This window comes from Dermacentor variabilis, chromosome 2, assembly GCF_050947875.1.
Source record: "Dermacentor variabilis isolate Ectoservices chromosome 2, ASM5094787v1, whole genome shotgun sequence".
Lineage (NCBI taxonomy): Eukaryota > Metazoa > Arthropoda > Arachnida > Ixodida > Ixodidae > Dermacentor > Dermacentor variabilis.
In genome coordinates, this window is record NC_134569.1 from 206,614,544 (window position 1) to 206,631,126 (window position 16,583).

The 16,583-nt window shown below is 47.3% G+C and overlaps 1 protein-coding gene across 1 annotated transcript in view; it reads left to right on the top strand.

Moving 5' to 3' along the window:
• LOC142570647 (neprilysin-1-like) overlaps nucleotides 1-16,583 on the top strand; it is a 116,253-nt gene that overhangs the window by 77,762 nt on the left and 21,908 nt on the right. Inside the window, exons 15-17 of the mRNA XM_075679008.1 lie at nucleotides 11,909-11,967; nucleotides 14,349-14,400; nucleotides 16,158-16,222. Of these exons, the coding sequence (XP_075535123.1) occupies nucleotides 11,909-11,967; nucleotides 14,349-14,400; nucleotides 16,158-16,222 (176 nt within the window). The remainder of the gene's footprint in view (nucleotides 1-11,908; nucleotides 11,968-14,348; nucleotides 14,401-16,157; nucleotides 16,223-16,583) is intronic.

Below are 16,583 nucleotides of genomic sequence, written 5' to 3' on the forward strand. Positions count from 1 at the left end.
CTCATGTAGTTGCGACAAGTCTCTTTTGAGTCTGTGAGAATATTTAGCGATTTATTCTCCCTATATCCTTGCATCGCCGCCAGCGCCACGGCGATTTCCTCGGCTTCAGCTACGCTCCGTATCTCGGCCGAGACGCACGAGACAAGCTTTTCCTCCTTGTTCATTACTACCGCGATGGCCTTAGCCTCGCTTCCTATTAAACTTATGCTCGCGTCCGTGAAGAGAGTGTTCTCTTCTCTAGCCACTGTCTTTTCTATGTATTCGGCCCTAGCTTTCCTTCTGCCTTCGTGGAGCCTGGGATCCATGTTCTTCGGTATAGGCTTCACATTAAAGGTTTTCCTAATTCCCGCCGGTACGTCCTCGTACCGGTCGACGTCTCCTATTTCGAAGCCCAGCCTACCGATCAGGTTTCGCCCCGTGTAGGTCCCCGTTAGTCTTCTCATTTGCGCTTTCCGCTGTGCTTCCGCCATTTCGACGAAGGTGTTGCTCACCCCTAGTTGCATCAGCTTTTCGTTGGAGGTGTTTCTCGGCAGGTGCAGCGCCGTCTTGTAGGCTTTCCTCAGGACGACTTCAATCTCTTCGTTGGTCGTTTTAGTCCTCACTTGGTAGGGTAGCGAGTACATGACTCTGCTGACGATCAGGCTGTTGACGAGCTTGAGAGTGTCTTCTTCTCTCATGCCGTGCCTCTTCTGGGAGACCCTGCTTATCATTCTGCTCACGTTCTCGGTCGACTTCTTGAGGAGGCCGATGGTGTGGTTGCACTTTCTGCTGCCTTGCAGCCACATGCCGAGGACGCGTATCATGTTGCGTTCGGGGATGAGTTGTCCTTCGAGGCTGACCTCCAGTTTCGCCTTGGTGGGATGTCTGCCGACTCTTAGCAGTTCGGACTTTTCGGTGGAGCACCTGAGGCCCCTCTCCTTCACGTAGTCTTCGACGCACTTGGCTGCATCTTGCAGCGCCGCTCGCTTTTCTTCCAAGGTTCCGCAGGTGGTCCAGACCGTGATGTCGTCCGCATACATCGCGTGCCGGATTCCCTGGATCTTTTCGAGTCTCTGCGCTAGGCCCAGCATCGCCACGTTAAACAGTACGGGCGAGATTACCGAGCCTTGGGGCGTACCTCTGCTAGGCGTTGCAAAGATACCGCTCCTCAGCTCGCCCAGGCCGACCGTCGCCGTTCTGCCCGAGAGGAAGTCCCTGACGTAGTCGTGGGTCTTCCTGCCGCAGTTTGTATTGTTGAGGCCCTCCATGATGGCCTCGTGGCTGACGTTGTCAAAGGCCCCTTTGACGTCGAGGGCCACGACGACGTTTTCGCCCTTTCTCGGCATTGTAGTCAGGACTTCCTTCTCGAGCTGCAGCAGAACGTCTTGCGTCGACAGGTTGGCCCTGAACCCAAACATCGAGTTTGGATAGTATCTCCCGTTTTCTAGGTGCCGCTGGATGCGCTTGGTGACGATTTTCTCGTAGAGTTTTCCTAGGCACGACGTCAGCGAGATGGGCCTCAGGTTCTCAATCTGGATTTTCTTTCCGGGCTTGGGGATCATTACGACGATGGCGTGCTTCCACTCCGCCGGAACTTTCCCTTCTTGCCACAGCGTGTTTAGGTACTTGACGAGCTGGTCTATCGCTACGTCGCTCAGGTTGCGTATGAGGGAGTTCCGGACTCTGTCCGCTCCCGCCGCCGTGTTCTTGGTGGCCGATCTGATGACCTCGACGACCTCCTCCCTCGAGATGGGTCGGTCCATGTCCGGGTTGTCTTCGCCTCGGTACTCACCGCGGTATCCCTCCGGCTCTCCCGTTCCGTAGCATTTCTTGCGGACCTCCTCGAGCAGCTGCTCGTCGGTGCCTTGGAATAGGTGGATCAGCCTCTGGATCGAGTTGCTGCTCTCTCGCTTGCTCTTGCTGGGGTCCAGTAGGCCTCGGAGTATCTGCCACGTCCTGGCCGTGCTGAGGCTGCCGTTTAGCGAGTCGGTGAATTGCTGCCACCCCTGTCTGGCCAGTTGCGTCGCGTACTCCTCGGCCTTCTTGGTGATCTCCGCAATCTTCTTCTTTAGCTTCTTGTTCAATCTCTGCTTCTTCCAGCGCTTGGTGAGGCCGCGGCGTGCTTCCCATAGCCCCAGCAGCCGCTTGTCCACCTCCGGTGCCTGTTCTGTTCTGTCCACCTCGCGGGTGTAGAGCTCCTGGATTTGCTTCAACTGTTGGCTCCATTCTTCCGGGGAAGTGATGTCGCCGCCCAGTTCTCTGCAGTGTCTTCTGAAGGCGTCCCAGTCCGTCAGTCTGGTCGAGCCGATCTTTCTCTTCGTGTTTTCCGCCTCGAGTACTAGGCGGAGGACGTGGTGGTCGCTGCCCAGGTTTTCCAGCAGGTTCTCCCATTCCGCGTTCTTGGCGTTCTTGACAAACGTGAGGTCGGGGCACGTGTCTACACTGACGCTGTTACCCATTCTGGTAGGCTGGGCCTCGTCGGTTAGGAGCTCGCATCCCGCATTTTCCGCGGCCGTGCTAATCGCCCTCCCTTTCTTATCCTCTTTGGCGTAACCCCACAGGGGGCTCTTAGCGTTGAAATCTCCCGCTATCACTAGGCTGTTGTGTCCCGCTAGCCTCTTGGCTTCGGCAAAAAGTTTTAGAAAGTCCCCATCCCTTTGTTTGGGCGAGCTGTATACGTTAATTACGAAAGTGCTCTTCGATTTGCTTTTCTTTTTAGGAATAATCTCCGTTATCACGTGCTCGATATTTGTATCCTTAATCTCGTCGTGATCTATGGTGACGATTTTGTTACTGATGAGTGTCGCGGTATTCCCTTTCTCCAGGCACGTGTAGCCCCTAAGTGCCGGAGTGCTAAAGGTTTCCTGTAGTAGTATCAAGTCTGGCGCGGTTCCTCTGTGATAAATGAGTTGCTGCAGGAGCCCTTGCTTGCGCTTGTAGCCCCTGCAGTTCCACTGCCAAATCTCTAATTGGTTGTTTCCTGCCATGTTGTTGAGGTCGATGGGTTAGTCGCTCCTAGGGTTTCTGTGCTACCGCCAAAACGGCGCTCGTTAAAGAGTCTTTCTCTAGAGTCTATTATCTTTTGAGTGTTCTGGTTCTTAATGTAGTTTCGGAATCCCTGCTCCTGGAGGGCCATCTTTTGTTGGGTATTCTGCAGTTCCTTCTGCATATCCTTCATCTGTTTCTGTGTTTCTTGTTGCATTTGCTGCATACTTTGCATAAAGCTCTCTAGCTTATCATTAAAGCTTAGTTCTCCGGTCACCTGTTGAACGGGGCTAGGGGTCTTCGGTGGCGAAGCTACCCTAATAGGCGAGGAGTACGAGGGCGGCGAGACGAAACCTAGCCGTCTAATCTCTTGTAGTTCTTTAATTATGTCATTAATTTGTCTCCTTAAGTGTTGGTTTTCTTTCCTTAGTTCCTCAATTATTTTGTCCTTGGTATTATCTGTGTTTGGGTTTGAGTGCGGAGCATCTGGAAAAAGCGTGATGGGAGGGCCGGCTCCCCAGCTTACCTTAACTCCTCCTTGCTTCTGTTGCTGCTGCTTCTTTGGCTGCTGGCCCTTCGGAGGTGGGGGTGGCCAGGACCCGTCCCGGTCTCGGCTCCGGCTACGGCTCCGCCCCCTCTGCTGGCTCTCGTCACCCTCGTCCGAGAACCACCGTGGACGTCTGGCTCCGCCGCCGCCGTGGCTCTTGCTGCGGCTGCGGCGCTGCTGCTGCGGCTGTGGCGGCTTGCCCCACCGCAGCTCGCTCGCCGTCTTGAGTCTCATCTTGCAGTCCTTGGTGCCGGCCGCGTGGTCGCCCCCGCACAGCAGGCACTTGGGTGTGCACTCGTGGCCTTCGACTGGATTCTGGCTGCCGCACTGCCGGCAGGTCTTGGACTCCGGGCTCGGGCAGACGTCTGTCCGGTGTCCTTGCTGACCGCAGGCGTAGCAGACTTGCCGCGTCGGGCGATACGCGTAGCACCACATCTCCCCGCCGTAATATATGACTTGCTTGGGGAGACGTGGGCCGTCGAAAGTGACGACGGCGGTGCTGGATCGCCCGAGCATTCTGGCTGCCAGGACCTTTACTCCTTGGGTGCGGACGCGGAGGTTCGCCTTCAGTTCTTCGGCCGGAGTCCCCGGGTCGACGCCGTGGATGACTCCGCGCAGCGTCCCCTCGGGCGCCGCGACGTGGCTGTTCATTGCGTAGCTCTTCCCGCCAAAAGTCAGCTCAGTGATCCGTCTGATTTTCTGGGCCGCTTCTTCGTCGTTGGTACTGATGATTATGATATTGGAGCCATTGCGCAGCCGGACTATAAAGTCTCCCGCCTTACAGCCCTGGCCGGTGGCTGCCACCACCGCCCGCGCCACTTGGTGCGTGTGCAAGTCCCTGACTGCGAGTCCCTTCGGCCTCAGGACGATCTTTAAATCTTCGCGCGGGAGCGGCGGCAGCCTCCTCCTCGGCGGCGGCGCTCCTCCTCTCACTCCTTCGCCGGGCGAAGCTGGCGCGGCGCCTGACATCATGGCGGCGTTCTGTGATTCGATGTTGCCATGCGGCGTTCCCGCTAAAACCTGGCCTCCGCGCTGGCGTCTCTTTTGCCGACTAGACATGGCGATTTCCCATTCCGGGTCCGGATCTCGAATTAAATGGCTTACTGGCGGGTTTGACGCCGACGCGGGGGCCGACGTTGTCGCTGGAGTGCTGCCTGGGGTCGGTCGGGGGCCTCCTCCTCGGGGTAGGCCTACCGCCGTCGACGGTGCGGCGACGACGGCTTCGTGCGGGTCTTGTTCCATGAAATCTTGCGCCTCGGTGGTGGTGGTCAGTAGTCGTGATATCGTGAGGTGGTCGTAGCTCGGGATGTCGTGTCGGGCCATCGCTCTGGGTCCGCCTCGCCGCTGGCCGAAGCCGGGGGAAGACCTCGAAGCCCCGTACTCGTGCTAGGCCTCGTTAGGCTTAGCGCCTGGTCGGCCACTCGGAAAATTCAAAGTCCGGTAAATCCAAAAATTTTGGACGTACCGGCTTGAATTTGGTGTCCTCGTGGTCCGCTTCGCTTCCGGCGTCGATTCCCACAAAAATTTGGGCGATCTAATCGGTTTGACCGGGCCAAAACACCCGAAATTCACGGAATCTCGCGAGAGTTGTAAGGAATGGACATTCGTAGAAACATGCTAAACCTAACAGAAAGCTGTCGGTCTAATCGTACCTTCCCCATCAAAATCGGCAGTGTATCGTCAGCCCATTTATACAGGAAACTGGTGTATCTTAGGGAGGAGTGCTCAGCTGCACACTCTTTATCGTTAACATGACCATACTCCATGCTTCATTACCACCGGCCATTTTTATTCCGTCTACGTGGACGAGATTCAAATAGGCCTCAAATCATGTAACCTCGCAGTGTGCGAGAGAAAGGTACAACGGGGCTTGAAGAAGGTGTCTGAGTGGGCAGACAAAAACGAATTTAAAGTTACCCTCCACAAAAGTTCTTGTGTTCATTTTAGAACAAAAAGAAGCCTGTTTCCAGATCATTCTGTAGTACTATGTGGGAAACGAATACCTGTCAACAAAAAGCACAAATTTCTGCATATATACATGACTCACGACTTTCATTTCACACATAAAATATCGCAAAGCGAAATGTGTAACGACAGTGAATTTACTCAAAATTCTATTCCATACAACATGGAGTAGTGAAAGGAAGTTCTTAATGAACCTTTACAAAAGCCTCATAAAATCATGATTGGACTATGGTGCTGCAGTATATCACTCTGCTGAACCAAGCGCGCTACAGATGCTAGATTCCGTTCACCATCTGGGTATCCGCCTCGCCACCGGTGCTTTCAGAATGAGCCCTATTGAAGGCTTATACGTAGAATAGAATGAGTGGTCACTCCATCTCAAGAGATGATACATCAGCTTCCCATAGTTCCTCAAAGTGTACTATAATCATGAACCTCCGTGTTCTAAAACCGTTAACAATTTGACGTGCACTATTCAATTTTCGCTACAGATGCTAGATTCCGTTCACCATCTGGGTATCCGCCTCGCCACCGGTGCTTTCAGAATGAGCCCTATTGAAGGCTTATACGTAGAATAGAATGAGTGGTCACTCCATCTCAAAAGATGATACATCAGCTTCCCATAGTTCCTCAAAGTGTACTATAATCATGAACCTCCGTGTTCTAAAACCGTTAACAATTTGACGTGCACTATTCAATTTTTAATTTAACTCCTGCGGGGACGGTAGAGTATCCGTCTCCAGTGCAAGAGGACCGTGATTCAAATCCCGGTGCCGCGCAATTCTCCTCCGGGAAATACAAAAAGAAAAAAAAAAGAAAAAAAAACCGTGTGTTGAGAAATTGCACAAACAGGCCTGGAGTGCGGCCTGATCCCGGTGACCAGAACCGGTAACGCACTCTCTCACCAAAGCAGGATTGGCCACCCTGGTGCAGTACTTGGCCACAACCTCCTATATGAATACAACAATCGAACCCCGGCCCTCAGTCCCCAGCAGCCGCGAAGCAACTGACCACGGCGGCGGTCAGATCTGTAACGCTGCAGAGGGTGCTAAGAATACCTGGCTCCGGACAGGCCGCCATTGGAATCTGAACCTGGCAACGTTTAACGTTAGAACGCTATCTAGTGAGGCGAGTCTAGCAGTATTATTGCAGGAATTAGAGGGTAGTAAATGGGATATAATAGGGCTCAGTGAGGTTAGGAGGACAAAAGAAGCATATACAGTGCTAAAAAGCGGGCATGTACTGTGTTACCGGGGCTTAGCGGAGAGGCGAGAACTAGGAGTCGGATTCCTGATTAATAAGGAAATAGCTGGTAACATACAGGAATTCTATAGCATTAACGAGAGGGTGGCAGGTCTTGTTGTGAAACTTAATAAGAGGTACAAATTGAAGGTAGTACAAGTCTATGCCCCTACATGCAGTCATGATGACCAGGAAGTCGAAAGCTTTTATGAAGACGTGGAATCGGCGATGGGTAAAGTCAAAACAAAATACACTATACTGATGGGCGACTTCAATGCCAGGGTAGGCAAGAAGCAGGCTGGAGACAAGTCAGTGGGGGAATATGGCATAGGCTCTAGGAATAGCAGAGGAGAATTATTAGTAGAGTTTGCAGAACAGAATAATATGCGGATAATGAACACCTTTTTCCGCAAGCGGGTTAGTCGAAAGTGGACGTGGAGGAGCCCGAATGGTGAGACTAGAAATGAAATCGACTTCATACTCTGCGCGAACCCTGGCATCATACAAGATGTAGACGTACTCGGCAAGGTACGCTGCAGTGACCATAGGATGGTAAGAACTCGAATTAGCCTAGACTTGAGGAGGGAACGGAAGAAACTGGTACACAAGAAGCCAATCAATGAATTAGCGGTAAGAGGGAAACTAGAGAAATTCCGGATCAAGCTACAGAACAGGTATTCGGCTTTAACTCAGGAAGAGGACCTTAGTGTTGAAGCAATGAACGACTATCTCATGGGAACCATTAAGGAGTGCGTAATAGAAGTCGGTGGTAACTCCGTTAGACAGGAAACCAGTAAGCTATCGCAGGAGACGAAAGATCTGATCAAGAAACGCCAATGTATGAAAGCCTCTAACCCTACAGCTAGAATAGAACTGGTAGAACTTTCTAAGTTAATCAACAAGCGTAAGACAGCGGACATCAGGAACTATAATATGGATAGAATTGAACAGGCTCTCAGGAACGGAGGAAGCCTAAAAACAGTGAAGAAGAAACTAGGAATAGGCAAGAATCAGATGTGTGCGTTAAGAGACAAAGCCGGCAATATTGTTACTAATATGGATGAGATAGTTCAAGTGGCTGAGGAGTTCTATAGAGATTTATACAGTACCAGTGGCACCCACGACGATAGTGGAAGAGAGAATAGCCTAGAGGAATTCGAAATCCCACAGGTAACGCCAGAAGAAGTAAAGAAAGCCTTAGGAGCTATGCAAAGGGGGAAGGCAGCCGGGGAGGATCAGGTAACAGCAGATTTGTTGAAGGATGGTGGTCAGATTGTTCTAGAGAAACTGGCCATCCTGTATACGCAATGCCTCATAACCTCGAGCGTACCGGAATCTTGGAAGAACGCTAACATAATCCTAATCCATAAGAAAGGGGACGCCAAAGACTTGAAAAATTATAGACCGATCAGCTTACTGTCCGTTGCCTACAAAGTATTTACTAAGGTAATCGCAAATAGAATCAGGAACACCTTAGACTTCTGTCAACCAAAGGACCAGGCAGGATTCCGTAAAGGCTACTCAACAATAGACCATATTCACACTATCAATCAAGTGATAGAGAAATGTGCAGAATATAACCAACCGTTATATATAGCTTTCATTGATTACGAGAAAGCGTTTGATTCAGTCGAAACCTCAGCAGTCATTGAGGCATTACGGAATCAGGGTGTAGATGAGCCATATGTAAAGATACTGGAAGATATCTATAGCGGCTCCACAGCCACCGTAGTCCTCCACAAAGAAAGCAACAAAATCCCTATAAAGAAAGGCGTCAGACAGGGAGATACGATATCTCCAATGCTATTCACAGCATGTTTACAGGAGGTATTCAGAGGCCTGGAGTGGGAAGAATTGGGGATAAAAGTTGATGGAGAATACCTTAGCAACTTGCGATTCGCTGATGATATTGCCTTGCTTAGTAACTCAGGAGACCAATTGCAATGCATGCTCACTGACCTGGAGAGGCAAAGCAGAAGGGTGGGTCTGAAAATTAATCTGCAGAAAACTAAAGTAATGTTTAACAGGCTCGGAAGAGAACAGCAGTTTACGATAGGTAGCGAAGCACTGGAAGGGGTAAGGGACTACATCTACTTAGGGCAGGTAGTGACCACGGATCCGGATCATGAGACTGAAATAACCAGAAGAATAAGAATGGGCTGGGGTGCGTTTGGCAGGCATTCTCAAATCATGAACAGCAGGTTGCCACTATCCCTCAAAAGGAAAGTGTATAACAGCTGTGTGCTACCAGTACTCACATATGGGGCAGAAACCTGGAGACTTACGAAAAGGGTTCTGCTGAAATTGAGGACGACGCAACGAGCTATGGAAAGAAGAATGATGGGTGTGACGTTAAGGGATAAGAAAAGAGCAGATTGGGTGAGGCAACAAACGCGGGTAAACGACATCTTAGTTGAAATCAAGAAAAAGAAATGGGCATGGGCCGGACATGTAATGAGGAGGGAAGATAACCGATGGTCACTAAGGGTTACGGACTGGATTCCAAGGGAAGGGATGCGTAGCAGGGGGCGGCAGAAAGTTAGGTGGGCGGATGACATTAAGACGTTTGCAGGGACAACATGGCCACAATTAGTACATGACCGGGGTAGTTGGAGAAGTATGGGAGAGGCCTTTGCCCTGCAGTGGGCGTAACTAGGCTGATGATGATGATGATGATGATGATACATTCCCAGAATCGGCCCTCTGCGAGACAGCCTTTTTCACTGCATGTGAGGCATCTTAGCGTTGAAATGATTGCCCCACTCCTGGAACATGGCTTAGTACTTCCAGCTAAGCTGCTACCACCTTGGGAGTGGCGGCTGAAAGAATGTGATATACCTTTAGCAAAAGTTGGAAAGTACGCGCCAGATCTCGAAATTCGAATGAATTTCCATGAAATCCCATCGAAGTACTATTGCTCTGAATTCTACACTGACGTATCAAAGTCGCGTACTTGCGTATCTTACGTGGCTGTTGCTCCTTCTTTCTCTCAATCAGACGTACTGAAACCTCGTACAAGTATCTTTACTGCAGAAACGCATGCAGTACTGTCGGCGGTTAAATACATAAATTAAAACTAGAGAAGGCAATAATATTCTCGGACTCCTTAAGTGACGTAAAATCACTAATGTCCTTAAGTAAAGACAAAATTCCTGTTTTAATTGAGCTTTAATCATACATGTGCAATATTTATTCATCTACTAGGCATGTGACAATATGGTGGGTTCCTAGCCGTAGGTGTATCGAGGGTAATGTGCTAACAGAGCAAATGGCCACATCAATTACATCGCAAGCTATTAATTCTACCGTTGCTATTCCTGTCACAGATCTCAAGCCTTTTTGCGAACAAAACTGCAAAGCCACTGGCAATACTTGTGGGACTCCGAAACAAATAATAGGCTCCGCTTGATTAGGCCCCAGTTAGGTTTCTGGCCCTCTGCTACGAAAACACGACGAACTGATATCCTACTCTGTCGTCTCAAAGTAGGACACGCATATGGTACTCACAGTTTTCTATTGACTGGTAATGAGCATCCAACTTGCGGTAGATATGATGAGACGCTCACCGCACTCCACGTCGTCGTGAAGTGTCGGGAAGCCGACAGAGAGAGAAACATTTTCCTCTAGCATACCGCTATTGTGACCCTCTCCATCCCGCTATGTTTCTTGGTGAAGAACCGCTTTTTAACACGAAAGCTGTCCTAGGTTTCTTCATCGAAGTGGTCTTGCTTGTTGCTAGCCCAATAATTTCGTAGCGCATCTTCTCTCCAGAGGCTGCCCCTGTGATAGTAGTTTTTGTATAGCACGCGCCTCCAGGTCCTTGCGTTTCAAGGGCTCTGTTAACGCAGGAGTGCTTTTCGAAAATTTTTGCGTCTGACCTATTTTAGTGTACCGTCCTTGTTTCACAAAGTATCTTTCGTGTCCATAGCACCACTTCATTAGTCATTGCCATAATTTTATTACATGTAGGTTTTAGGCACTTTGCAGCAACCGTATTTTAGGCCCCTTTACAGCCCCTTCACATCCATTGCTCGTAATTCGCTTCATTTCAATGTCATTAACACTGGTCTGGCGCTCTTTGGTCATACTTGCTCCTTGCGCCACAGAACACTACAATAATAATAATCATCATCATGCAAGCCTGTGGGTGCAAGTGAAATGCACCAACACGCAAACACAGCGTTCTAGGAAAAATCACAAACCCCAACTATGACCCAAATGACTTTCTTCTTAGACAGTGAAATTTTATCTCTCACACTGTCCAACTATCATGTTCAACCGCAATGAGTGGAACAGATCGATAATCGAAGTACTCAATAATGAATAAAATTTGCTCTTGCGAATGCGTGCAGCCTTTATGGGCAACACGTCTGGGCCCTCAATTGTATCGTGCACCTTCACTTTTTAAGACCTTATGGATTTCTCATTTCGTGCTAACATAATTTTTTTTATGTCGCCTGTGGTATGTAGCACAGTTATGCTTGTCGAGCTAGATTACTGCTACTGGTGAGCTAACATCGCGGCCAGAGGGCGTGAAACCACGCGGCACTTTTCATATTTTGCGCACTGCAAGTAGAACGCAAACAGAAAAATAACGCAGTAAATAGCATGCTGAAAGATGAATGGGTTGTTTTAGAACGCAATAACAGTTTTCCCATAGAAACCCGTGCCCATGAATTAAAAATTAAAAGAAATCTTGTCTAAGTAACGTTCTATATTTTCCCGGTGATAAGAAAAATATTATCCTGATGGAGGAAGGGGACTGACGTGTAAATAACGTAGGCCTAATAACCGAACACTGCACCAGCGAATTTTTAACAGAAGCATGGCACATCCTACAAGAAACGTACTCGACACACAATGGTAAAATTCTATAGCTTAACTCGGGGCTTGCGCGTAAATTTATCAGTGCGAAAGCCAGTATGGATGACTCAGCCTCTATGAGTGAATTACACTCACGTTTAGACTGTCGTTAGACGTTCGAAATGAAGACTCGCGCAAATGGTACAACAGTAAAAGCCCACAGAGCAGCGTGCGCGGAATTCAATACAACTAATGATGACAATTTCTAGTTTAGTGACTATACTGGCCTAGTGCCGCTGAAATCCTTGGTTAATTTTCAACGGGAGAGCCGTAGCTATGTTTACAAACGACAATCAGCGTACAAACTGACTTTTGTCTTTGTCCTAGAAGGCGTTTATCACTGTTTAACACCAACTGCTATTACGACCCAGGATGGAGAGCCGTCGGTGAGTCCATGGCAGTGCTTACTCTCGCGTCATTTGCGGCGAACAGATATTGCATGCAGAAGCATCAAAACGTGTTCATTAGGGCTCCGGTGAAATAAATTGTGCTATGTTGTGCAAGGCAGTGCGCGTGGCATACAGGGTGTCCCAGTTCCTCGAGTCGCCAGTCGTGCGGCAATGTTGCCTGCATTTGCGGGCTTCTTTAACGCTCGGAAAAACACTCTTATGTAGCACGTATTGAGCAACATAAAGCTGTATCGGGAGCTTTTCATGTCGCTTTTCAATTTTCTCATTGACACTTTTCATCGTAATATAATATTTGAGAAGTTGAACAATTAAGTAGGACGAATTATCTCATTAGGTGGAATGAAAAAATGATTTGATTATCTCCAAGCGACCGCAAACAACGTTACCTTGGTTCTGTCCAGCTACGTGGCATTCGCATATCGTTAAACCCTGGCTAAAGTTAGCTGGGACACCTTGTATGTAGCATACCCTACGGACAGATCAGTATGAAAGGCGTAGAATTACAGCGACTTCAAAAAAAAAAAAAAAAAGGTGTCTTCGCACGAAACACGAGAAACCGTAGGAAATGAGCAACATGAAATACATCGGTGTTTTTTCAAGGACAACTCTTACATATTTTCATAATTGTCGCAAACAAAATATCAACTAGGAGAGCAAGACCTGTTTTCTTGTAAAAAAAAAAACACCAATTTGGAGTTCTTGTGGTATCCTACTCTGGTTGAAGCAACGTTCAAAATTTTGCGCATGTGTCGTACGTTTTTGTTCGCACTTGCAGTATACCGTTCAACAAAGGAATATTTTCTGCCTTTAAATATTTCACTATGGCCAAATATGAAGGCTTGTGACAGCTATTCGTATCTACCTCTGACGAATACCTCGGAGTGTTGTCCGCCGGCAACTTAAGAGCCTATTGTAAACCAACAACGAAAGTTATGAAGGCGCTTTTTCAAGCTGATCACTCGAGCTGGCATTCATATATCCCCGATTGCACTCCGGAAAATTCTTTCCCAACACTTTTTTAGACTTGTAGAGCAGCTCAGTATGAGCAAAAAAAAGGTGGTAGGGGTAATGAAAAGTAACGGAGAACAGAGTGAGCGCTAACTTCCAACTGATGGTTTATGTTGTGACACAGAAGGCTACTTACACACTCAGCGAACCATGTGACATGAAGAGATAACACAAAACCAAGCAACTAAACTGAAAGTAACCATGTGAAAAAAATGAAGGCGAGGTTACACATGCATGGCCCAGACCTATGATAGCCTTTGCTTCGATGATTTCTCTGATTATGATTGATTTCTCTGAAGATGATTATGACTGCGACCTATAATGACGCATTCTCCCAAAACAGGTTCGCAACGACACGTTTTGCAGTGCTGCGCAAGAAACCCCCCAGCTGTAATACAATTCTTAGCATTGTTGCCGTGTTCGCGCAGCCTATCATTCAGACATGGTTACAATGCTAAGAACTGTATTACAGCTGGGGGGTTTCTTGCGCAGCACTGCAAAACACGTGATTGGGAACCTGTTCTAGAAGAACGCGTCATTCTAGGTCGTAGTCATAATCAGCTTACAAGAGAAATAGTCGAAGCAAAGGCTATCATAATTCTTGGTCATACACGTGTAAGCTCACCTTCATTATCATTATCAAGCAATGAAATGGCGCATATCAGACTGCCGCCACAGGCTGTCTGAATATGTTTTTTCACATGGCTACTTTCAGTTTTGTTGCTTGGTTTTGTGTTATCTCTTCATGTCACATGGTTCGCTGAGTGTGTAAGTAGCCTTCTGTGTCACAAAATAAACCATCAGTTGGAAGTTAGCGCTCACTCTGTTCTCCGTTACTTTTCACAACCCCTTCCACCTTTCTTTTTGCTCATACTGAGCTGCGCTACAAGCCTATAAAAGTCATGACATACCAACTCGCCCAAACTGCCACCCTTTTTCCTAACGCCTTTTCCGGCTTTTCTCTTTCGTTACCTTCCAATAGAAATGCACTATGCAGCGTGCAAATAAATAGTAAGAAGCCAGGCTATCTTTCTTTATTTTATTTATTCTACTTCGAGTCCTAACTTTCATTGTGCGAACGCCGCCGATAGCTTCACATTTGGCTTTGCCGGTGCCTTTCTAATGTATGAGGAAAAGTGATGCCGAAAGCACAGGAACTTAATCTGCTGTAAGCTGATTTCTGCTTATTGATTTTCTCTGAAATCACCGGTTTTAATAAAGAAACCAAGAAAGTATTAAGGAAAGCGTGAGGCTTACTTAAATTTTCTTATCTTCAAGAAGGTCATTGCACTTTGTCTTTGCTCTTGACGAATAGAAGTCATTTACTATCCTTTCGCTTTCGCTTACAGTTCTTCCTCTGAGCCTCTTCAACATTTCAATACCAACTTCAGCAAAGGAAGGGTATGTTTTCTAAGTGTAAATATATGTGCGCCTTTGAACTCCGCTTCTGCGGCTAATTAATGATAGCGCTCTTGAATTGCAACAAAACGAATTTAAAAATTAGAAAGATGCAGGACTATCTTGCTAAAATTAAAAGGCGCCAAATTTAATTTAAATTAGCAAAGGCTGTACTTCAAACAATCGTTTCTTTTCTTAAAATCTTCGCAAGCTATGTCCTTCTCAGGCAGTCGATTACGTGGGACTGACGTTGTTAATATGGGTACAGGCACTACCGTAAATAGCATTTATCGTAAAATTAGAACCACTCGGCAAGTTATAGCAAGATATGTGTGTTTAGCCGCAAAACTCTCCTGTAAGCACACATAGGTGCGACAACGCGGGCTGATATGGGTGCGTAAGTGATATTTGTATCTTGTGAAAAAAAAACTGTCAGAAAAAAAAACTACGCAACCCAGAGAATATATCTTAGGAAAATAATTTTGGCAAATGTCCTTCTGGCCAAAAAAAAAAAAAGAAACAACTATTGTGAACAAATAGTGCTGAATTGTTTCCTCAAGCCGGAGTTTATTGGAACACACGTTACGGCATACGCTACGAAAATTATTGCCCCGCGCTAAAACACCACGCGCCGGAAGTGATACTCCACTGTGTGACAAGGTGATTCCTGAGAAGCCAAGCAGCGCAAAAACGTTAGTCTTGAGTAGTTCATGATGTTGGCTTTCGATAGACAAAGCAGCGGCGTTTTTTCGCACCAAATAAATCGTACGTAGTCAACTTTATGCTATGCTTTATTGATATATTGTTTTCTTTATTTTGGGATTGTTTCATTGAATAATGCAGTGTTATACAATGTTTACACACTTGTCGTTTGCCCTGCGATTTGTGCACTGGAATTGCTAGCCAGATGCTCATGTCAGTGGCGACTGGCTCTGGACTGCATGTTTTCCTTGATTTCACGTTCATGGCAATTTAAGCCCGTATTAGCACAAACTTGCTCGGATTGAATGCTGTGTGTGTTAAGTGCATCGCACAGCCGTCACTGAGATACCAGACTGAAACATTGATGCAACAACCGAATAAGCATTCTAACCTGCGAAAAGGAGCTTAAGCAAACATATCCGCCCAAGACATGTTCCAACTTATTGCGGCTCAATCCCTATGTACTGTGACCACTGGTGTAGCGATTGGCGAAGAACAGAATATGATTTTGCAGAAAATGAGTCAGTGTCATATTTAAGGCCGCAGTAAAACCTGCGACAAAGTCCGAGAGAGATCCATTTAGCTAGCGAAATGGCCACAGCTACTTAAGGCAGAGAAAAGTCTACGTTACTGCGACACGCACGTCGGATACGTGCATAATAGATGTACAGAAAATCAAGCGCACGTGTTTCATTAGTAATCACTCAGCGTTAATTCTTCGTGCTGGCAATCAGGTCATGTGATTTTACTACACGCACGACTATGTATCACGGGCGACTCAAAATGAATAAGTGTCCCAGCCCACCGATCTCGTACAAAGCGTGCACAGATGCTTTTTGTCCCCACTTTGATAATACCAGAAGATTTCCACGTGTGCCGAATTTATTGTACTAAAGTTACATGCAGCGTCTTGTGTTTGAAAAAATTCCCTCTAGTGTGTCATTAAATTTTGCCCCGCTTGTTTTAATGAACATTGGATTCGAATTTCACATGCCCTTTTCCGTTGCATCATTCATGGGTTCTGCGCTGATCTCTACTTGCCCTTGCTCTCTCAACAGGATGTTTCATATTCCAAGAGTAGGCCCTCGCCTCTCCAACTGTCTCTTCGACGCCATTTTCGGAAGTAAGCTAAATCAGACGACGGTCTGATCTTTCAGTAATCTTAAGGCAAAAATCTTAAGTAGCTCACTGCAATGGATAACACCAGAAAAAAAGCGTCTAGTCCAGTGATACAAAAAATCAGTGATGCAAAAATTATTGTCATCAGGAATAGCTCATACCCGCGTAAGCAAGCAAAGATGTATTGGATGAATGTGAATGAACAAGCGAAAGAAAAAAGGACAGAAAGAAAGACCGAAAGAAATAATGAAGAAAAAGCGAACCAAGAACAAAAGAAAGAAGGGAAGGCGGAAAGAAAGAACGAAAGAAATAACGAAACAAACTTTAGGTAGCGCATTACGCGCTCGTATGTCTCGTTGAGGAGG